Source organism: Siniperca chuatsi, linkage group LG4, assembly GCF_020085105.1.
Source record: "Siniperca chuatsi isolate FFG_IHB_CAS linkage group LG4, ASM2008510v1, whole genome shotgun sequence".
NCBI lineage: Eukaryota > Metazoa > Chordata > Actinopteri > Centrarchiformes > Sinipercidae > Siniperca > Siniperca chuatsi.
Window position 1 is genome coordinate 20,689,436 of NC_058045.1, and position 21,854 is coordinate 20,711,289.

At 41.0% G+C, this 21,854-nt stretch overlaps 3 protein-coding genes and 1 long non-coding RNA gene across 9 annotated transcripts in view; 3 read left to right on the forward strand and 1 right to left on the reverse strand.

Moving 5' to 3' along the window:
- The window catches only part of LOC122874907 (cat eye syndrome critical region protein 2), a 37,836-nt gene extending 29,874 nt beyond the window's left edge, over nt 1-7,962 (forward strand). For all 4 annotated transcript variants that reach the window (XM_044193423.1, XM_044193424.1, XM_044193426.1 and 1 more), the window contains exons 16-19: nt 195-999; nt 1,589-3,494; nt 4,759-4,826; nt 5,108-7,962. In XM_044193423.1, coding sequence (XP_044049358.1) covers nt 195-999; nt 1,589-3,494; nt 4,759-4,810 — 2,763 coding nt within the window. In that variant the 3' untranslated portion in view covers nt 4,811-4,826; nt 5,108-7,962. The remainder of the gene's footprint in view (nt 1-194; nt 1,000-1,588; nt 3,495-4,758; nt 4,827-5,107) is intronic.
- Nucleotides 7,963-9,998: 2,036 nt separating this feature from the next.
- Nucleotides 9,999-16,080, forward strand: ada2a (adenosine deaminase 2a). Of its 3 annotated transcripts, none has more exons than XM_044193442.1 (10): nt 9,999-10,342; nt 10,663-10,986; nt 11,660-11,879; nt 13,206-13,419; nt 13,512-13,639; nt 13,742-13,832; nt 14,027-14,135; nt 14,630-14,787; nt 14,941-15,143; nt 15,253-16,080. In XM_044193442.1, the coding sequence occupies exons 2-10, from the start codon at nt 10,683-10,685 to the stop codon at nt 15,341-15,343; spliced, it is 1,518 nt and encodes a 505-aa protein (XP_044049377.1). In that variant the 5' UTR covers nt 9,999-10,342; nt 10,663-10,682; the 3' UTR covers nt 15,344-16,080. The 3 variants fall into 3 exon arrangements, with proteins under 3 accessions (XP_044049377.1, XP_044049376.1, XP_044049378.1); XM_044193441.1 differs by having other exon boundaries at nt 9,999-10,337; nt 10,659-10,986; XM_044193443.1 differs by having other exon boundaries at nt 9,999-10,293; nt 10,659-10,986.
- ribc2 (RIB43A domain with coiled-coils 2) lies at nt 16,079-18,474 on the reverse strand. Its single transcript, XM_044193446.1, has 7 exons — nt 18,059-18,474; nt 17,856-17,937; nt 17,252-17,572; nt 17,036-17,154; nt 16,649-16,858; nt 16,365-16,531; nt 16,079-16,253 (listed from the first exon to the last, which is right to left on the reverse strand). Exons 1-7 carry the CDS (start codon nt 18,173-18,175, stop codon nt 16,184-16,186), a joined length of 1,086 nt encoding a protein of 361 aa, XP_044049381.1. The 5' UTR covers nt 18,176-18,474; the 3' UTR covers nt 16,079-16,183.
- On the forward strand, nt 16,748-20,176 carry LOC122874919. The gene is made up of 2 exons (XR_006377706.1): nt 16,748-16,885; nt 19,059-20,176. It is a non-coding gene; the product is annotated as an uncharacterized LOC122874919 (long non-coding RNA).
- The last annotated feature ends 1,678 nt before the right edge of the window (nt 20,177-21,854 follow it).

Here is a 21,854-nt window from a genome sequence, read left to right on the forward strand (position 1 = left end):
AATGTAATTGTAAATGTAACAATGTTTAAGTTACTGTTTTTTTACCAAAGGATCACCTTATTGTGTGTGTATGTGTGTGTGGTCTACTGAAATTTGGCCGGTCAAATTTGTATCTTGATGCTGGTAAAACAGACTGAAATACAGGTATACTGATCAAAACCCCTAACTTGATTCTGTTTTTCTTTTTTTCCCAGCATCGCATGGTTGAAGGACATCACATGGGTCCTAGGTATCCAGTCGGCCCAGATCCTAACCAGCAGCAGCCTCCACACCAGCAGCAGCACCCCTACATGGGTCCGACTCATGGCCCGTCTCTAGGCCCACGTCCCATGGCCCTCCAACCAGGACCTCCTCCAGAAGCTAGTATGTACCCATCCCACCATGGTCCAGAGGGCCACAACGTGCACCCCATGGGCAACAGATTCTCAAGGCTGGAAGGACCACCTCAGCACAACTACCCAGGCTTGAGGCCTCCTGGTATGGGCCTATCCAACATGTGGACTGGTATGAATCACCAGGAGAGACCCAATGGGATGCGCATGCAAGATCCCAACATGGTGAACCAGCGCAACTTTAGTTACGGTGGAGTCCCTCCTCCAGTGGGGCATAAACCATGGCCAGAAGTTGCTGGATACCCCCATCCTTCTCCCAATGCCCAGTATCAAATGTCTGCAGCGGTCAGCTCCTCCGGGCCCATATCCTCACGTCCCCCTGTTCCCCACCCAGACGCCTCTGGCAGGACACGCTTGGCCTCCATGCTGGAAAGCCCAGAGATGCTGGCCCTGCAGCAGCTGTCAGCCTCTTCTGTACCCCCTGCTGGTGCCCCTCATCAGCACATGGACAACTTTCAGCAGCCTGGGCCCCCATCAGGAATTGGCAGCGTCCCAGCTCACCCCTCTCCACAGCCTCCCCCTGCTCCTGAGGTTCAGCTGCTGCGTCCTGCTAGAGACAATGGGCCAGACAGACAGCCTTCCCAACAGACAGACATGCAGCCCAAAGGTAGACCTGACCTTCTCTCTCAGTATTTCACCAGCTGTCTGTATTCTGCATAAAGGAACCAAAGCATAGTCTAACCTTTTTCTACAGAAATGTTCTTTCTAGACGTTGGTGTCTGAATTTGTCAATCAGCACAGCCCCCATCTTTGCCCTTCCTCTGTGTCAAGTGCTTTTTGCAATTTCATTTTAATTATTTTTCACAGTAAGTGGCAAATTGAATATTCATTAGTTTAGTGAAATTTCTCACTGGTTGCTTTGAGGGGTACAAAAGAGATGGCAAGTCATGGCAAGTCTCTCTAGCAAGCTTACAAATGTGTATGCATTCTCACTTAAAAGGAATGGATCAGGACATGGGTAATTTTTTAATTTGCTAGTTTTGTATTGGTTTGGATAAACAGTAACATTGACACAAACATTAATTGTTGCCTTGTCTATTTAATCTTTTTTTTATGTTACTTGACACAATACACAGCATAATGCAGTAGTATTTACTCATAACCATGTTTTTGTAATAATAGTTAATTCATCTTGAATGCTAACCTCCCTTTCATTAGTCTTTTCATGCTAACTTTTGTTTCATTATTCTGTACAGACTCAACATCAGAGAACAAGATGGCTGCCAACAACATTTCCAGTGAAGCTTCATCACACAAAAACACTGTTTCAATGAACCAAGAGCACCTGTCCATCCCTAGCCCCACAGGACACCACACTGGGGCAGCAGAGGGAATGCAGAGCAACAGCTTCACTGATCCCAACCACCCTCAGCATACACAGAACAGTCCACAGCAAAAAGCTCAGAGCCCTGCACTTATTCACCACAATGTACCGCCCCTGCATGTTGCAGCATCTCCGAATTCCACTCAACAAATGTCAGAGAACAACTTGCCACACATGCAGAATGCACATCAGCAAAGTGAACACCAGCAGCAGCAACCTCAGGCAACCCAGAGTACCCCTCCTCAATGCCACCCTCAGGGCTCTCCCCAGCAGATGACCCAGAACACACAGCAACAAAATTCCATGCTATCTCCTCATCATGTCCCCCAAAATATCTCTCCACTACGTCTTACACAGAACAGCCCCATTCATGGGATGCCACAGAGAGCCACACAAGGAGCCCAGCCTGCACCCCCTCAGCCAGCCCCTCTCACCTCTTTGCCACCTAGTCATCCTACCCCACTATTACCCTCCCAGCCTAGCCCAGCAGACCGTGGAGATCAAAGACCTAGTGAGCCTACAAGTAGACCGGACACAGAAGGCACTGCCGTTCCTTCACAGCACACCATGATGAAATCTGGGACTCCAAATGGTATTTATAAACACCAGGCTTTCAGCCCCAATCGCCATCAAACCCAGCTCGTGGGTAATAACCCAGGTATGCAGGCTCAGAGAGGGCCAGCACCTGCTCTCAATCCAGCCATGCCTCCTCACTCCCAAGGCCAGGCTAATGGAGCCATGGGTCCATATGGTATGGGGAACCATCCACATCCACACTACAGCCAGACAAACATGACCAGGCCCATGCCTCCGCCTGCTCACCACCCTTATCACAACCAGGCCATTAACCCCCTCCACAATCCTGCCCACCACCCCACCTACCACCAGCAGGGAGGGACTGCCTACTCCTATCACATGCCAGGCCAACAGCACCCTCAGGCCCACCCCAACATGTACCCACCTCATCAGTACCAGCAGCAACACTACTATTCCCAACCCCATCCCCAAGCTCAGCCCCATAACCAGGCCAACAGTAGAGGGAGTTATCCTCCAGAGGAGTGGCATCGGTCTCATTATCAGCCTCGCCAACCGATGCCGCCCAGTGCCTACCTACCTGTAGCTAGTGCCAGAGGCAATGGTCATTTGAAGGAGAGCAGTGTGTCACCACTGGGTTCTGAGGGCTCCAGTGGTGCTAGTTTGGTGTCCCCTGGCCGTGTGCCTGAAGTAGGGCCACACCCTGGAGGCCCAGAGGAGGGGAAGTGTGAAAGCAGGGAGCAGGCCAGTGGAGGCAGCAGCAGTGGTGGCAGCCCAGCAAAGCAGGCTCGTACAGAGAGCTCAGAGCGACCTGAAAGCCCTAAAGAAATCCTGGACCTTGACAGCCATAATGCTGCTGCTCGCCACCGTGGCACCCAGCCACCTCAACGACAACACCCTCCTGCCTCTGCTGCACACATTGTGTCTGGCTTCATGTACGACCCTCGTGCTGTGCACCCTGGCATGCAGCAAGGCGGCGTTCCTCCACCCCACATGATGTCTCAGGCCTGTGGAAATGGCAATAGAGCCCCTTACCCTGGCCAGCCATACCCAGATCCAGGACACTATGCTGCCCAAAGACCTCACCCACACCTGATGGAGGCTCTGCAGCGGCCCCAGCAGCTACCCTACTCCCCAGGTCAAACACGCATGGCCATGTACAGACACCCCCGGCCTGCAGGGCACTTCCAGGGCATGATGATTCAGCAGAGAGGCCTGGTACCAGAACACTTCCTACACCCAGGGTAAAATGATTAATCCAGTCCAGTGTAGTTTATAGTTAGTCAGTATTTTTCTATTTGAGCTATATACTTTTTATACACTTACTTTTGTCTGTTTCATGGTCAAAATACCTATCAATCCAACTGACAATAATTTACAACTAGTATTTATTTCTTTGAAAAGGGACATTGTAGTGAAAGTAAGGCTTGCAATAACCTTCAAACAAAGTCCAATGTCCAAAAAGGCACAGCATTTGGCTTAATTTTGGCTAGCCACATGTGTCAAACTTTTTGCACTGCCTCGTAAGTAAGTAAAATTTTTATCTATGTAGCACCTTTCAAAACTTAGGTTACAAATTGCTTTACAACAGGATAAAAGGTTAAAAGAAAATAACACACATAAAACAGAATAGGGTACATGACCCAAGCACCTTGTTTTGTCAAGGTCCAACCAGCAGGCCTCGTTCAGAGGACCTGAGAGGCCTCAGGGATATAAGGCATTAGTACTTTACTAATAGACTCTGGTGCAAGATTATTCACAGCCTTATAAATGAGGAGGAGGATCTTGAACTGAAATCCTAAATTTAATCAGAAGCCAATGTAGTGACATCAGAACCGGTGTGATGTGAGAGCGATATGAGGTCTTGGTGAGTAATCTAGCTGCTGAGTTTTGGACTAACTGTAACCTGGCAACTGCATCTTGACAGGAATACAGAGCATTACAGGAGTCTAAGCGAGAGGACACAAAAGCATGGATAATGTGTTTATCAAATTACAGCTGGTAGTCAAAAATAACGCCTAGGTTTTTGGAGAAAGGTTTTTCTATTTGTAGCCAGTGAACCATTGTTCATCATCCCCACCTAATACACTGTGACCTGTAGTTGTCATGTGATTAGCTGTAAGTTTCTTCTTCAACCCATGTAGTGTTGATATGATTTATTGATTGACAGGAGCTCAATCAACAGCAATTTTGACACCTGATTAATTAATTTAAGTAATTTATCAAGCGAAAATGCCAAACATTTGCAGCTTCTTAAATGTGATAATTTGCCTCTTGTCAATGTTGTACCGTATTAAAACAATTTGAAGATGTCACCTTGGGCTCTCATTATTACTCATGTTAAGTAATAATAGAAATAATTGTTCTTTGCAGAGTCAAAGTGCATAAACTGGCAATTCTTATCAAATTTGACAACAGTAACACAGCCTTTATGAAGCTCCTGACCTTTAAGGTGACTTTTTAAGTGTTAATGTTATTTATTGTTTTTGTCTTTCTTTGTGGTCACAGGCAACAAATGATGGCTGCTCCAGGCGGCCCTAGCAGTAAACAAGGAGTGTGACAAGTACCATATCAGAGTGAGTAAAAATAACTTTTGACACTTAACACTATATTAATACCTTTTTTCACAGCTTCTAGCAATTTCCTATTTCATCATCCTTCCGTAGATACTTACAGTACTTTAGTTATCTATTCCTAAGAACATGAGCATGCTGTCAAAATGCATTCATACATCTCCGAAGGGACCAAAATACAGTAATTATACCATGACGCAGTCAAGCCATGTTGGTGTTGCGTGTCAGTCGTAAATGTGCTCAAATTGTAGATGCTTAACTAATTGTTCTTCTTCTCCTTTCAGGCATGTTATTATCAAAGAACGTCTGGACAAATCCATGAGCCATAAGTAAGAACATGTGGGCACGCTGACTGGGCTGACAGAGACTGTAGAAGGGACACTTTGCTGCACATACATCTCTTACTGAATTTCTTACACTGGACAAAAAACCTTTGGCTCTGTTTTGTCCACCACTGGACTTGAAGATCCAACCAGGCAGCTGGTATTACTAAGATAATAATACTATGAAATGTTATTGAGCCCTGGAGAACAATTCTCTTTTAGCACAGGGTCAGTTACAGAACAGCTCTATGGAGCTGGTAGGAATTCACTGACTTGCTCAAGGACACTTCACCAGAATGGTTGCTTCCCAAAATGAGCGTTTGAACAATGATCCTTCAGCAGGACATCCTTTTTAACCACTGAGCCAACCTGCCAAACACAGGGGGCACTGCCTTCAAGACCACTGGACAGCTCTCTCCTCTTTGAACAATCGAAATATGAATGGATTAAAGGCCACTGAATGCAGCCTGCCTATCTTGTTCATTGACTGTAGTATTTGATGGAGCTGTTAATCTACTGACAGAACTGAGGAGGACTGTGATGAAGGCGAGAGGGACTGTTGTTTTTACTGCTATTTTCTGTTCCAACCATATCTTTAATCTCAGGTGTAGAAAAGGAGGTACTATGAGACGGTCACCCTTTCCCAGTCAACTCACAGGCCCCTTGCAATTGCCTTGGTTTCCTTTTGTGAATGTATGAGTGAATATGTAGACGATAAGGTGTGTGTAGCAGATTAGCTGCATGTGAAAAGACCCTGATCATTTGTCTGAAGCAAAAACTGTCCTGAAAAAGGCCCAGTTACTGTCTATTTGCACCCCAACTCTAACAGTGTTTCTCTAGTTCTGGAGTAAACACACAGTATATGCATCTTTCAAAGCGGCCTTCATTGTTAAGAATGTCTTTGACTAGCAGAGAGTGACTAGCAAAGATGGTGCAATTTCTAACCGACTGTACCTAACTCTCTTGTTATGCACTATGGATTTTGTTGGTCAAGACATCCTGGAATTGAGTGGCCTTGGATAGTCTTATTTTTAGTCAAACACATATATGTATGAAAATATATCCTTACCTCTTGTCCCAGATGAGGGAATTCTAAAATTCTCAGACGGTGACATGTCCTTCTAGCTGGTATATGCACATACACAGAACAAACACATACACATCACATCCTGCTGTTGTTTATTTCTTTAAGTGTGACATTTGTTGCAGTCCACCTACAAGTTTGTAGCTTTAGTTCTTTGTTCATTCACGGCCCTGTCCTTTGCATGGTTGCTTCTTTGAGTGCGTCCTCTCTTTCCCATATCAATACTAAACGTATCCTCAGGGTGTACAGTTTCTATATACGGGTATTTTTCTGCATTGTTTGAAGGAGGAGCAGCATAAGGGAAACGGGACTGCAACTGTGGCAAATAAATCCAGCTCATGTGAAGAACTTAACTTTAAAGGGTCTGTATTCATTGTCCTTAATAATAGTTGGCTTAGCACACTGCCAACCTGGACAAAACTCCGTCCTTTCTCATTTTTATCAAAGTTGATTAGAAGTGAGATGGATCAAAATTTGAGTTTTTCTACATTCCTGTTAATCTGATGTCAGACTGTTTGCCATCACAATTACGATCACAATCTACCTCATCGAACCAGTCAATGGCATCTACAGAGTCCCTCCACTCCCTCCTGTGGGTCAACATTTTATGACCAGCTGATGATTTTAGCACCACTTTTAGTTTTTAGGCTTACAGAACTGATAATAAAATGGCCTTACAATACCTTAGCTTATGTGTCAGGTTGCTGTGTCAAGTGATAGTGCTGACTGACTGTCTCAACAAGATGCTGTCAGTTTGACATTGACAGAAGTTCTATAAAAGAAACAATCCTTGGAAGTGTACTATATCTTTTTAATGGGACAGCACTTTCATTCTTTGTTTTTTTTTTTTTAACATCATCATTGGAGTATGATGGACAATATTACATCACATGTCTGAAATGGGACTCTGTAAATTGGTCTCTTTAGTTGTACAGATTGCATGCCTTCCTGCCTAAAGATTGTTGAAACTAGACAAAGTAGGCAGTATTCCAGCCTAGGGTCTGTAATAGACTGCATAGAGTTTGGCAGCATTATGGGTTTACTATGTTTCTTAGTAATAGGTATCTAAGGCATTGTAAGGAAATATTTGAGGAAGGATGATGGAATAGTTAAGTGCTAGAAGCTGTGAGACAATTTTCTAAATGTGTCACGCAAGACTTGTCATGGATGACTTGCTATTTTGTCAAAATAGGGAATTGTCTCAATATTTAGTGGGCCTATCAGGACCACTTTGGAGGTAGTCTGTACACTTGTGCTGTCTAATGTATGAAGGACAGTATTGATTTTAAAGGTCTGAGGTTGTGATACTGTCGTATAGTGTGTGTGTGTGTGTGTGTTTGTTTCTGGTGTGTAGAATTGGCACCAGATGATCGGAAGTTTGCATTCAACTCTCACTTTTACTCTGCTGTCATCTCTCTGCACTAGTGAAAACCATTTAGACGTGATCAAATGTGAATCATATTTATTTGCTCTTCTAAGAATTTTTGTACATTTTTGGACTTGTTTTAATATAAATGTGGTGTATGTTTCTTTTTTTCTTGACGTCATTTTTGTTGTTTTTAAGCAGTTGTCTTTTACCTCAGTAGCATTGGGGGAAAAAAGACCTGTACGTTTCAATTTTAAGTGAAGTTTACAAGTTCTTATCTGACTGACATAGATTATTTTGGAAATGGAATGGAGTATTTTCTATACTGTACATTTCTTAGAAATAAATAACCTTTCTTGAACAAGAGTTAGTTTTAACATTGTCTTTTTTCCCCCTAATGATATGATTTTTTAAATTTACCTTTCATTACTAGAACACATAACAACAGATCAGTGGATTTTTCTCTCAGGTAACAATCGTTCTTTAATTAACACTGCTGTGAATTAATAGACATATAACAAGACCGTGCCATTCCATAGTAATCGGGCATGTATTTATAATCCATGGAAGAAACTGAAAGGCCAAAAGTAATGAAATGCAAAAAGACAAAATAAGAGGGCCAATACAAGACAATGCATTAATCTACTGGAGCGCCTCACACCATCGCTTTCAATTAGTGCTCATCCTCTTGACGAACACCTTCCACAGATTGTATTCTGCTTCGTTTGACGCTCCTCATGTCTGCAGGAGTGATGTGATGTGACGTCAGTGTGAGAGGAAGCAGCGTGGCTCCTCAGACTTCCTTCAAGGAGCTCCTTGTAAACCATGTAATACATTCTTTTGTTCAGGACAAACCTGGCAGTGAAAAATGCAGATGAAGCATGTAATTAAGGCACTTTAATTGAGCCTAAGTAAGCCAGTTGTATAACTAAATTCTGAAAGTGGGAAAACAAGACAATGTATCAGTAAACAAACTGCTTAAAAGTAAAAAGTATGTACTAAAATTTAAATTATTACAATTTGTTTTAATGCAGCATTCAACTCATGCTCTTTACCTGTAAGAATCTTACATTTCTGTGGAAAGAGTTAGTTTTAACATTGTCTTTTTTCCCCCTAATGATATGATATTTTAAATTTACCTTTCATTACTAGAACACATAACGACAGATCAGTGGATTTTTCTCTCAGGTAACAATCGTTCTTTAATTAACACTGCTGTAAACAAACTGCTTAAAAGTAAAAAGTATATACTAAAATTTAAATTATTACAATTTTTTTAATGCAGCATTCAACTCATGCTCTTTACCTGTAAGAATCTTACATTTCTGTGGAAAGATAATGACAAAAATATGTTTGTATTTTATAAAGGTATTAGAATGATTAAAACAAAATCAAACCAAAAAGAAAGGTGCTAGTTTCCATGTAAGGGAAACGTTTATCAGGAGGTGCCATATGCATACTCATCCAACAACTGAAAATATTTGTTGACGGATGTCTTCATTTGAGTCTTTGTCAAGTATTCTGTATCCAGCCTTCTATCATATGAATCTGTTTTATTTGGATGAAACAAAACACTGAACACTGAATTATCCCATCTAAAATATTTCACATGTCTGTTAATATGAATTAGGCTAGTTTATTCCATTAAGATCTAAAGTTTAATAGTTGGTCCTCCATGAGTGGAATACTTAGCAGTGTCCCTTCAATTTGTAACAATGGGTAACAGGTGAGCCTCTATGTATCACCGTGAGTGAATGGAGAGATGTATATCTTTATAGGTTATAGATCATGATGGTGTAGTCCCTCATTCGTCCAGGAGTGTTCTATCGTAGAAAAGGTTTCAGTCGTAGTCATCTGAACAGTTAACTTCTTCTGCAAAAATTCTATTCTGTTCTTCAAATTGTCTATTCTTAAGATGTTTTCCCCGATCCTTTCACTAAGCATCTGGGTCAGGTTTCTTCTCCAAATCTTCTCTGCTCTGTGTCTTCTCTGCTCTGTTGTCCAGATGACTACGACTGAAACCTTTTCTACGATGGTTATAGATCATGCTTTATCTTAATCTCTAGTTAAATATATGTGCATGTCTCAAAAAGAAACATGCTTAATTATCATTTGTTTGTTGATAAATGTAGTATGCCATGCCAAAAATGATCTATTTCTATTTGCATTTTTTTGAAAATTACTGCTAAAGCTCAGTATTTTTTAAGATTTTTATTATTTGATGAACGTGTAATAGTGATGCAAAGAGTGCCAAAAAAAGCGCCTTAAAGCAGTATGGTCCTAGATAGAATCGCAGATTTGGAAACGTATTCCCTAATCTCTGTTTTGCAGATTGTAATTTATATCTCCACACTCCACCAATCAAATGTTATCTGGGTTCAATTTCAGGCAATCATAGCGGGACGGGGGCGGGTCTTGGAGGCACTCGGAGACAGTGGAGAGAGGGACCCCACTGTAACCCACCGTAGCTTTAGCGCTGTTTTTTTGCTAGCTTGTTTATTTTTGTGACACTGTCGCATTAAAGAAAGCAAGCTATTTCACAAAAGCATACACGTATTTCCAGCGCACACCGTCGAGCAAGTTTTCCCTGTGTCGCTGTTTCGCTGTTTTTAAACTGGACTGTTTACACAATCGTCGTCAGCTGTCGAGGCACCAGCTACCTACTGTGCACTAACCAGTCGTAAAGATACAGCTCTAGTTAGTATTATACATTCATGAGACTGTACACAGCTAAGATTAAAGTAAGGTAACGTAACTCCAACCGTTTTTCGTTACTTGTCTTTCTTGTTGTAATGTCTGTTTATTGTATTAAAAACAAAATAAGACAAAAAGCTTAACGCTACTTAACGTTAACAGTGCTTCTCTTTTCACTCGGTAGTTAATTTGTAAATATAGTGGAAGTGGCTGCTGACGAACAAACACCTGGTCACTTTTTTTCTCTTCCATCTGATGCTGGAGGTTGAAGGTTTATTTTTACCTCAGCTGTTTTAGGTTCTCGGAACAAGCTTTTCTGACTTCTCTGTGAGGTAGGCTTTAATCCCTGTTAATGTTTTCCCTCAAAGCCAGCTCCACACACTCTCCGGACCATGGCAGCCGTGCTACAGCGCCTCCACGCGGCTGTCACCTGTCTGCTCTTGTACTGCTTGAGCGGTGGCCTGTCCATCCCAGACCCCAGGCAGAGAGAGGCCCTTATACAGCTGGAGGCCTGCATGCAGACAGGTGGGCAGATAGTGTTGACCGATGCCGAGCAGCGGCTGGACGCTAAACTGTTTAAAATGAAGCAGGAGGAGGTAGTGAGAGCAGACTTTCCTCCAGCCATGCACTTCTTCAAGGCCAGACCCCTCATCAGGACCAGCCCCATCTTCAGCCTGCTGCAGAAGATGCCTAAAGGTGTGTTCAGTCTCACACTTCAAAGTGTGTTTATAACAAGTTTATACACATCTGCCGTTCTCTTTGTAGAGTGTTGGTTGTTTGCACGAGAGCTGTGTGTTATAACCTGTAGCTTTTTGAATTGCAAAACCTTTATGATTTGCCACATTTTAGCTGCCATGGATATATGAAAGGACACAGTTGAGCTTGATTTTTAACATAATAACCTGGTCATGATGTTATTCTCTGAAAATTCTAGGCATCGTCTATAAAAATAAAAATGATCTGTTTTCAGTATCAAATTGCAGCGGATTTGGTGGCTTATTTATCAATCAGAAATCCCTTCTTTTGAAATGAAGGAATATTCCTAGTCGAAAAGTTGATTGACAGAAAAATAATCGCCAACATTTTATAGGCTAAACATTGAATCAGTTAATCGAGACAAATATTGGCAGATTAAGAAAACAATCATTAGTTGCAGCCCTAATCTCGTTTCAGTGGAGAAGGGTGTGGAGAGGACAGTCATGCTGGTGCAGGTTTCTACTTTCACAGTGTTCTCAAAAGATGCTGGAAAATCACAAAATTTGGATATCTTCTTTCAGGAATTTTCTTTTTTTAAATGAACACAGAATCAGATTTGTATGAAGTATCCCAGTTCTTTATTTCTTTATAATTCTGTAATTCACTGTTTCAGGGGGAGCTCTCCATGTCCACGACTTCTCCATGGTAGATGTGGAGTGGCTAGTGAAGAACGTGACGTACCGGCCCCACTGCTACATGTGCTTCACTGACAACCAGTCCATCAGATTCATCTTCTCCTCCCGATGGCCCAAAGCTCTGCCGCACTGCTCTCCCTGGACCCTGCTGGAAAACCTCAGGGCCAAGATGGTCAACACCACAGATCTAGACAACAGGTGACTTACTCTAGGATGCAGTTTAAGAAAAATAGGCCACACAACACTGTATATTTTTTCTTTTATGTCGTCACATCCCGATGATTCAGCTCTTCATTCTTCTTTGAAGCTCCATATAGGAAATTTTTTATTTTTTTTTTATTTTTATTTTTTTTGCATTTGTACATGCTGTCCTGTGTGTGTTATGTCAATGTTTAACAGCACAAGCTGATGTATTGTACTATAAAATGCATTGCACATTATCAGTGTTTTCTTTTAAGTTTGTGCCAATGACCTCAAGTGCACCTATAATTTATCATTATGTCCACACAAAGTAAGTAGTTAGAGATATCAGGGCTTGTTTTCCTCCTTTATGAAGAATTCATTTCCTGCTACTGATGCCTTCATATCTTTTATTGCTTTTTGTTCTATCCGTATCTTGTTGCCTGCTACTACTGTCAGTTACCCGAAACCCACAGGGAAAAGAGGAAGTATCTTATAGGAAATAATGTCTGAATGGCTCCAAACTGACTTTATTGTTATATTAATCTCTGTTTAGAACATCTTTGTTTGCCAGGATGGCAGTTTAATTTGGAGCTAGGTTTAACATAAAGTGATACTGTTACTCCCTTAATATGATGTGGTGTTGGGGCAGGATATCAAAATCTTGATTTGATAGGACGGGGAAAGGTTGGGTTGTTAAAAACATTTTTGATTACTTTATTGGTTGTACTTTTTGGTTAAACCCACTAGGACAGCACGAGGTCAAGGTCTTCTACACAGAAATGTTAAGAAATAAATTGTCAGGTTCAAACACCTAGAACATTTAAATCATATACAAGGAAAGAAAGACAAAGGCATTAATTTGGTTTTACTCATGAGGAGAGCAAGCATAGATGCATTCAGTTACATCTCCTACTTACTCTGAAGTGCATCTATGCAGCTGCCTCTCTTTATTCAGTTTAAGGAGATTCCCTGTTACATAGCTTTCTAAGGGGTGAGGGAGGTGTATAATGCTTCATAAACAACAAGACATATTGAGACTGGTCTATCTCGTGAGAGCGGCCTTGGGAGCAGCCACTACTCTTGAGACCATCTGGTGCGGTGTCAGCCTGCCCTGCCAGTCATGAGATAGCAGGGTGCCGTTCCTGTTATTCTCACAGACACAAGTTTAATAACACACACACTGCATTGCTGTGAACTTTAAAGGCTACTAGGAATAAAACATAAAAATGTGATAACTTCTGTACAGTTTATTCTAACATAAATGTTGTCAACTGTGATAAATGGACCCAAAATGACACAGATAATCGGATCACAACCATGTCTTCATATTTACACTCTCAGCATCATGGGCAACCTGACGCTCTTCACTGATCAGGATCCAGAAACAGTGTACCCCAGTCAGGATGTGGTATGGGATAGGTTTGAACAGGCCTTCCTTGCAGTGTGGGGTCTGGTCACATACGCTCCTGTGTTCAGAGACTATTACTACCAAGGCCTCACCCAATTCTACATGGACAACGTCATGTATCTGGAACTGCGGGCTTTACTTCCAAAGGTACACTCATGTCGTGCCTAGTGTGTTCAGTGCATTCACTTGTCTTAATTTATCATTATTATTCATTTGTTGTTGTTTTTTGGGGTACTCAGATATACGAGTTGGACGGCAGCACTCATGACACAGCCTTGACTCTGAAGACCTACCAGGAGGTCACCAGACAGTTCAAAGCAGAGCACCCAGACTTCTTTGGAACAAGAATCATCTTCACAGTCCATAGGTGACCACCCTCACAATGGATTTTACTTATTAGTAGGAAGTGCATACTGCTCATTGGCTCACTGTTGATATACACTGATCACACTTCAACACTGTGTTTCAGGGGAGTAAATACATCCGTGATGACTGGAGCTGTGGAGGAGGCTATGTTGCTACAGAGAGACTTCCCAGATATCATGGCTGGTTTTGACTTGGTGAGAGGCAACAGCATACTGTATGAATAGAGTTGAGCACCAATAGACGTGACAGTGGGAATAGTTTGTTCGGACTGATTTTTAAGTTCACTTACACTGCGGATAGGCTGATAAACAGCGGATAACTGTTTTGAATCAGTGAAAGCAAACATGTCTAATGTTATAGCGTTTTTACTTTCTCTCTGCATGTACAGGTGGGCCGCGAGGACAGAGGCAGACCCCTGTGGTACTTCAGAGATGCCTTGTCACTGCCAGTAGAGAGAGGGGTGACGCTTCCCTTCTTTTTCCATGCTGGAGAGACTGGTGAGCTCATCAGTGCCTGATGTATAACAGTTAAGCATTCAGTTTGTACAGCTACAGTATTACACATTATATACTGCAGTATGTGACTCAGAAGTTCCATACATGCTGTAAAACGGATGAGGTTTAGGGATATTCAACTTTGTCCAGATAAATGTGTGTAAAATAAGTACTGTCTGGTTGTCATTCCTTGCGTGTGAACACATGTTAATGTGTAACGGGTAAGTTCTTAACACAAACAGGCTACTATAGGAATGTTACATATATCATCAGATAAATGTTTGTTTATAGTCGAAAAGTTCCTTTGTTAAAGAGTTCATGGAATCAATTTTAGTGTTTGAATGGTTTATTACACAGTAGTTTTTGAGGATTACCATGCTTTGTAGTACCAAGAGTGGAATTCAGGGAGAGGAAGTCATTTAAGAACCATCACACACACTGTGTTATAAAAACATCCCAGAATAACATGCATTTTGATTTCTCTCTACAACATTTAGATCTTGAAGGCACAGAGGTGGACCAGAACTTGTTGGATGCTCTTTTGTTGAACACTTCTCGTATTGGCCATGGATTTGCTCTGCTTCGCCACCCAGTGGCCAAAGCTCTATCCAGGAAGAGAGGGGTGGCTGTGGAGGTGTGCCCCATCTCCAACCAGGTACTCTCTCATCCTGTAAACCATACTATACAATAAAAATACTTAAGTTTTCCAGCTACTAGATTGTACTACTTAAAATCCCACGAAACAAGGCTGTAATTTAATTGATCTTGCATCTTGTACACAAATATCTCTTTTCCTACCCTCATTCAGGTGTTGAAGCTAGTTAATGATATGCGAAACCATCCGGCAGCTGCACTGATATCAGAGAACCACCCAGTGGTCATCAGTTCTGATGACCCTGCCATGTTTGGTGCCTCTGGACTCTCTTATGACTTCTATGAAGCTTTTGTGGGTTTTGGTGGGATTAAATCCCATATAGGCTCCATCAAAGAGCTGGCCATGAATTCTATTAGGTGAGGTTCAGCTGAGATGACGAGATGTGATTTACAAATTACAATTGAAATGTGTGTGAGTGTTCACATGCTTCAACCGCTCACTGACATTTCCCTGTCTATCTTTCAGGTATAGTTCTTTGACTCCAAAGAAAAAGGTGGAAGCCCTGGATCTGTGGAAGATAAGATGGGCTAAGTTTGTCTCTGAAAATGCTTTTTAGAAAGAAACTAGCAATTCTAACATTACCTGTAGGGCAATCTTCAAATGCCTTCATGCTTCCTTTGAGAAAGAATAGGAAAATTATAAATGGGAATGGGAAAACTGTCTTTTCTACTATAACAAGTTGTGTCTGCTGTGAAAAAGAAAGACCTATTGCTCCATGTTGCCACAAAGTGGAGTTGGCTGTATCCAGTAGATAAATTGGCCAGAGTGAAACCGACCTGATCTATGTCCCATAAAATTTAGGGCTATTACTGGAACTACACATATGAAATAGCTTCAGTCAGAGGCACCTTATAATGTCTAATTTTATTAAGGATTTTTTTTATGTATTTGCGCTTTAAGATTCAGGTTTGCCTATGTTTTGGGGAACAGTAACAGTGCCAGTCATAATTGTTAATGCTGTTTGATTTCTTTTTGTAGTGTGTTTGTGGTTTGCTTGTGCTTTGTAAGAGTGTAACAGGTAGCTTGTTAAAATGGGTGGACTGTAGTAGACAGCTTTATAGGTTTATTACTTGAATTAACTTTTTTGCTTTTTAGCTGTCATGGATATATAAAAGGGCATAGTTAACCTTTGCTCATGCAGGCACATTTTATGTAATCTATGAAAAAACTGAAATGTCCTCCTTAGGCTACTTTTTGAAGCAATAGATTCATATGAACAATTGTCAGCATCATCCAGACATGTATAAATGTTGTGAACTGCAGAAATTAAATTTGACATAATTACAAACTGTTGATTTACTTTGTAGTTCAGTTTATTCAGTGTTCTTCTCACGTAGCACTATTATCAGTACTTAGCCACTGTAATGAGCCAGTCATCACTGCAGCATGTCATCCATCATCTGCTGCAGGTGTTGAATTTGGAGAAGAAGCTGTCGTCAATGCATCCTCTTTCAATGTCTGGTTTCCTTAAAATGACACCAGTTTAGAAACAGAGTGAGACAAAAGTTTTTTTATTTACTTGACTGTAATGTGTGCTAGAACTGAGTGAAGAGTTCTGTGTTCTTAATGTTACTGACTGTTGTTTGTGTGTTTCGGCCAGTTTGATGTTGGTGCTGTCCAGGTGTCGTCTCAGCTGCTTGTTCAGTCTTGCCTGCTGCCTCTCTATTAACAGAGCTGTACGAGCAGAGTCCAAGCGGATGCGATCATGTTGCTCCTCTTCTTGCTTTTTCTCCAATTCCATCCTCTACACATGCACAGATAACACAGAAAGACACGCCATTAGTGAACAGCTTCCCAAGCACTGCTCATCGAATCATCAAAAAGAGCATGTGTTTTGAGTGTCATTTGTTCCCTGTTTTACCTTTTTCTCTTCTATTTGATATTTCTGGAACTGGATGATCTCCTGCAGGCTCTCCGGAGGGGCTCTCCTATCAGTGCTGGGACAAAGACCAGGCACCCTCACCATGCCCAGGGTGGGTTCGGCATCTATACCTGTCAGCCGTCCTTGCATGGTGTCTGCTCGATTGTCCTCATCATTACGTTCCCCATCCTGGCGACGCGTCTCTTCAATCTTTGCCCATCCAGACCAAGCAAAAAGGTGAGGGTGATAGAAAGTGTCATTACTGCACCTCATAGTTGAGTTATATTTAACACCACAAGACTTATAAACACAAACAAACATGTATGATGTTTTTACTTTTTATCAAAGGCTGGTGGTGAAGTCTGAGCAAATACCAGAAAGTCTTACCTTGGCCAGATTGTACTCTTTAGTGGCAATAGCTGCTGCTTTTCTCCTCTCCATGTCAAGGCTCTGAAGCTGCAGAGCTTTGTTATCCATTTCTACTCTGCTTTGGTCATAGCGCTGCTCTGAAGAACAGTAGAGAAGATGTAGAGAGCTTGTGTTTCTTGTGTCTGTGTGTGTGAACTCAGCATGTGTATCCTGTATGGAATCAGACAAACCGACCTTCCAGTTTTCGTTGATGCCTTTCTGCTGCTTGCTCACTCTGCTGCTGGATGAGCCACTCTCTGAGCTGCTCCCTCTGTCTCTGCCGTCTGCTTTTACTGTCCGGGTCCTCGCCCACCAGGCCAGGGAGCATCACCTGTACATCACCTAGGTCTGTTTTTCTACAGCGGTCTGGGTCATTCAGGTCAAACTCCCGCTGGCTCCAAGGCTGCTGGTGCTGATGCCGGTAGTTGACAGTGGCCTTTTCCATCGCACACTTCTCCTTCACTTGTCTGCTATGGAGAAGGCAAGCTACTTTGCTATTATGGAGCACATTGGCATCTAGATAGGGAACACATCACCCCCCACACACAGACATCACAATGCACTTCATCAGAAATTATGAATGTGGACAAGTATTATAATATACGACATAGTGGCAATAATGATGGGTGTTCAAAGTGAAGACCTCATGTAGGTGTCATGTAGTGCTGTTTTCTATCAGTGAATGATATTTCATTTATTTTTGTTAACTGCTAGGCTATTTTATATGATACATTGTCCTAACGCTCACTGATAAAAATCATTGGAGTCAGGTAACATTAGGGAACGACCTTTAACTCACCGCGTGCGTTTTGTTTCTCTTTTTCTGCTTCTGCTTGTTTCTTCTTTTCCTTCACCTGCATGTCTAGGGCTTCCTTATCAACCTAATTATAAAACAGGCCACGGTCGTGGCATCAAATGCTTATTTAGAGCTACATTATGCATTAGCATCATGCGGTTAGCATCCTCTGCTACAGACCACAGACAGAGACAGTCACCACTTACCCCAATCGTCCTCACTTTGTCATTAAAAATCCTTTCTTGTCTTTTAGTCTCTCTGTTGCGACGCCTCTGTAGACTTGTCCTAGCAATGCGGTCTGAAAGTAATTCCACATTGTCCATTTTGACTGAAAATTTGTATTGTAAATAAGTTATACAATTGTCAATGCAGCCGTGTTAAAACGGACCACTACTCCGAGAAACTTTCAAACACACTGGTTGCTAAGAAACCAGTGTCGCGAGCCTTCGAAAGATGTCGCCTTTTTCCGGGTTATTCGACCCAAACGTCTCGGATTGGCTGAATGACATTGACGCCCTGTAAAATAGCCAATTAAAAACATACCTGACACCAAAAGTTGAATAAACCTGCCATGGTTCTGCTTTGCAATGTAAAAAAAGGTTGCTGCTTTGAAACACATTTATCAAAAAAAGAGACAATTAACCCTTTATCATTCCATGGCTTTATCTACCTTCAACATGAGCAGGGCATGGCAAGCATCTTGACATGTTGCAGGAAAAGCAAAGGCGTGGTTAATATCTATGGCTGCATTCCACTTAGAGGAGGTGCCAGGTTTTGTGCTTGCTGGCTCACTGTAGTAGCTTACTGAGACACTTAATGTACCTGAGCATCTTAATGTTGAATACAAGTCAAAATGTCTGCTGTGAAGAAGATCTATAACAAGCAAATAAGAACATGATAACCTTTATCATACATAGAGATATTGGTGGTTTGTCCAACATTTTGATGACATTTTTGATTGGCATCCCTTCAATTTTGCAATTAAAAAATTCTGACCAAGATAAGTTCTTAGTACAGTACTAATTTTTCATTAAAAACTTACAAGTGCTCTCTGGTGAACAGGTTTAAGTTACCTATCTTTAGCATTTCTTTACTGCAACGTTGATATAAGGATTCTTAAGTGATTTTGGTGAACCCCTGATAGTCAAGTGAAAATTTCCACTTTTAGTGACTGTGCATCTTTGTGACTTCTGACCTTTCCTATAGGGCCAACATCAGGCCACATTTCCATTTGAGACTCCATGAGATTTTACCAGGTATGGTGAAAAAAAGTTTCCACACAAAATATTTCTAATCTGTTGTGGTCAACTGAATTAATTGCAATGAAATAAGCTGACCACATTCATGCTCTACATGTTTTAATTTAAATGGCTCCATTGGCTTTTCCTTTAGCTCACCCTTAGGACTTAATGTTGACTTTTAGCCACATTATTGGCTTGAAGAACAACAAAATAGAACCTTATTTCACATATTTCATAGGAACAGCCCAAGCTTCTAACAAAAGGCATCCAGTTTTTTCACCAGCATTCAAGAAACTGGACAACTGGCCAACAAAAGCAACACATGACTCAAGGTCATTCATTGCCATAATGCAAAGGTGGTGAGCTACAGTGTGGATCTTACTCTCTTGGAAAAGATTTATAACCTGATCAGGATTAGTGTATGAAAATTCTCCTGCACATTGCCCTTCATCTTTAGGTATGAGGATTCCTTAAAAGCTGCTGGGAAACGTGCCGTTGTTTGCTTTATGCACCCCCCTCCTAACATCATACAGTTTAGAACTTCACTCACTCACTGATTTAAAGGGCTTATCTGTCTCCTATGTCTGCCCAGAAAGCCAGATCAAAAACTAGACCTTTCCTAAATGATTCCTCACACCCTGAAAGTGTGTTTTTTATGGTGGTAAAACCTGCAAGGGTGATCAGTGCAGGTATCTCTTCTCAAACTTCTCAAACTTCCAAGGAACACACAACCAGTTTTTTTTTTTAACTGTTTTATGTCAAAATGGATAAAAAAAAAAACAAAAAAACACATTGTTAAATATTTGAAAGTATTTCAAACATAGGCCTCTGTCTCAGCACAACAAAACTGTTGGCCTCCATTGAGGTGTGCTGTAAATGAATACTTGTGAACTAACCTAACCGCCCACCGCCATAGTCTGTAAATCCATGAACTAAGTCCCAAATTTGGTTAACCCTTTTCTTGACAGAGGTGCCAAGGTTCTCCAAGAGATTAAGGCTATAGATTATTATATCATTTAACAAGTCTTTAGAAGCACCAAAATCCTATATATACACACACACACAAATTAAATACACAGCATACACTCACAAATTAACATAGTACCTCAAAAGGTACTTCCAATTCTGCATAAATAGGACCTCCATTGATATTAGGACACTGTTTAAAAACACCCAGCCACACCTCTTACAATTATGTGACATTTTCAAGAGTAATAATTATTTAAGTAGTGCAGATTCTCAAACTTCAGATCAAAGAGAAAGAACAAAGACAATACATATTTTTTTATAGATACCTCAATACATTTTATATAACCACTGAGTTAAGTACTTGAAGTACAATTGTGTTGTTTTGCAAAATATTAGTCAATTGTACAACAATGACCTTTACTTGTTATGTTACAAGACCTCTAATGGTTAGAGGTCTTGTTGTAACATAAAAGAACTAATGACAAAGGCATTTCTACATTTTAAATTGATAGTGCTAATGGACAAACAACTTAATTTACCTTAGAACAAGTTAACTCTTACAAAAGTCTGAACGATCCTGTTTAAAACAGTAGCATTTAAAAAAAACTAAAGGACAAATGTCTTTGTAGAAGGGGGCTTTAGTTATCCACTTCTACACGACTCAATCCAGTGAGCTCTGCACTGCACACTGGTTACACCTCTGTACTGTCGAATGTCACTTCAGGCATGCTGATGTTTAGACTCCTATGAAATCTCATTTTTTCCTCATATTTACTTGCTACATGATTTGTTTTTGCCTTACTGCATTTCTCTACATGGAGGGTACTTCTCTAACAGATAATGCACAATAAAGTCATGTAGAAGTAGGGGACTCAATAACTTGTATAACATTTATAACAAACCTGATATTCACCCAACAGCACCAAAAGTATTGCATAAAATGTTTCTAAATGTAGCAGCATTTGTAATAGCTGCAAAATTGTTATAGAACTAAAACCTTCATTTGTCATTCAGCTTACACTGACCTCTCCCCAAAAGCCATCTGAATGCTTGACAGTCATTGCAATTGGATCTCAGTATTTACTGTTGTATGGCAGCTGCTGCCATGGTGAAAAGTCAGTATAGCCAAAACTTCATTTAAACATCAAAACAAGGCAAAGCTTAAACTCCTAATTTTTGCTATACCGAAGGTTTTAATATGAAGAAAATCCATACATGTGCATTAGCTTTTAATGATATAGAAATATATTTGGCATCCTGGAGTGAAGAGATTGAAAGGAGGAAGTAGTATTAACTTGCATTTACTAAATTACGTAATGGCGGGTATGTCCTTTATAAGCAGGTAAGATGCTGTGTGGCTCCAGTAATGCTCTTTTCCACACAATACCTGTAATATAGACATACAGGGAAACAGCGTGCATAGCACCAACCAGAGTAACGCTCATTACAGCATCAATTCCACTAAACCTACTTTTGTTTCACAACAGGATCGAGTTTGTATCCAAGGTAACAAAACCTGACAAGTCAATCCAACCAAGTTTGCTGAATAAATATTTGTAAAATAACTAACACAAGTATTACTAGCATGGATTAATTAAATGATGTAAGAGAAGCAGTCTCCTGGGTTTTAGAGAAGTTTTTAGTAACATCCACTGATCTGATTGTTATTCCCAAATTGTTAGATGATCAAATAACCTTGCGAGTAACCCTTTTATATATTTAAGCACAGCACAGTAGGTACACAGTCAAATTTGGATCTTGAAACATGAAAGAAATAGACTGAAATAATATG

Bases quoted from the DNA above. Each gene is read 5' to 3' on its own strand.
- ribc2 (XM_044193446.1), bottom strand. From the start codon at position 18,175: ATGGACAATGTGGAATTACTTTCAGACCGCATTGCTAGGACAAGTCTA. The intron at 17,573-17,855 runs GTGAGTTAAAGG...TTCCCTATCTAG, and splicing joins AGAGAAACAAAACGCACGCG to ATGCCAATGTGCTCCATAAT. The intron at 16,859-17,035 runs GTAAGACTTTCT...GGATGGGCAAAG, and splicing joins AAGAGTACAATCTGGCCAAG to ATTGAAGAGACGCGTCGCCA.
- ada2a (XM_044193441.1), top strand. From the start codon at position 10,311: ATGAGACTGTACACAGCTAAGATTAAA. The intron at 14,136-14,629 runs GTGAGCTCATCA...TACAACATTTAG, and splicing joins TTTCCATGCTGGAGAGACTG to ATCTTGAAGGCACAGAGGTG. The intron at 14,788-14,940 runs GTACTCTCTCAT...ACCCTCATTCAG, and splicing joins TGTGCCCCATCTCCAACCAG to GTGTTGAAGCTAGTTAATGA.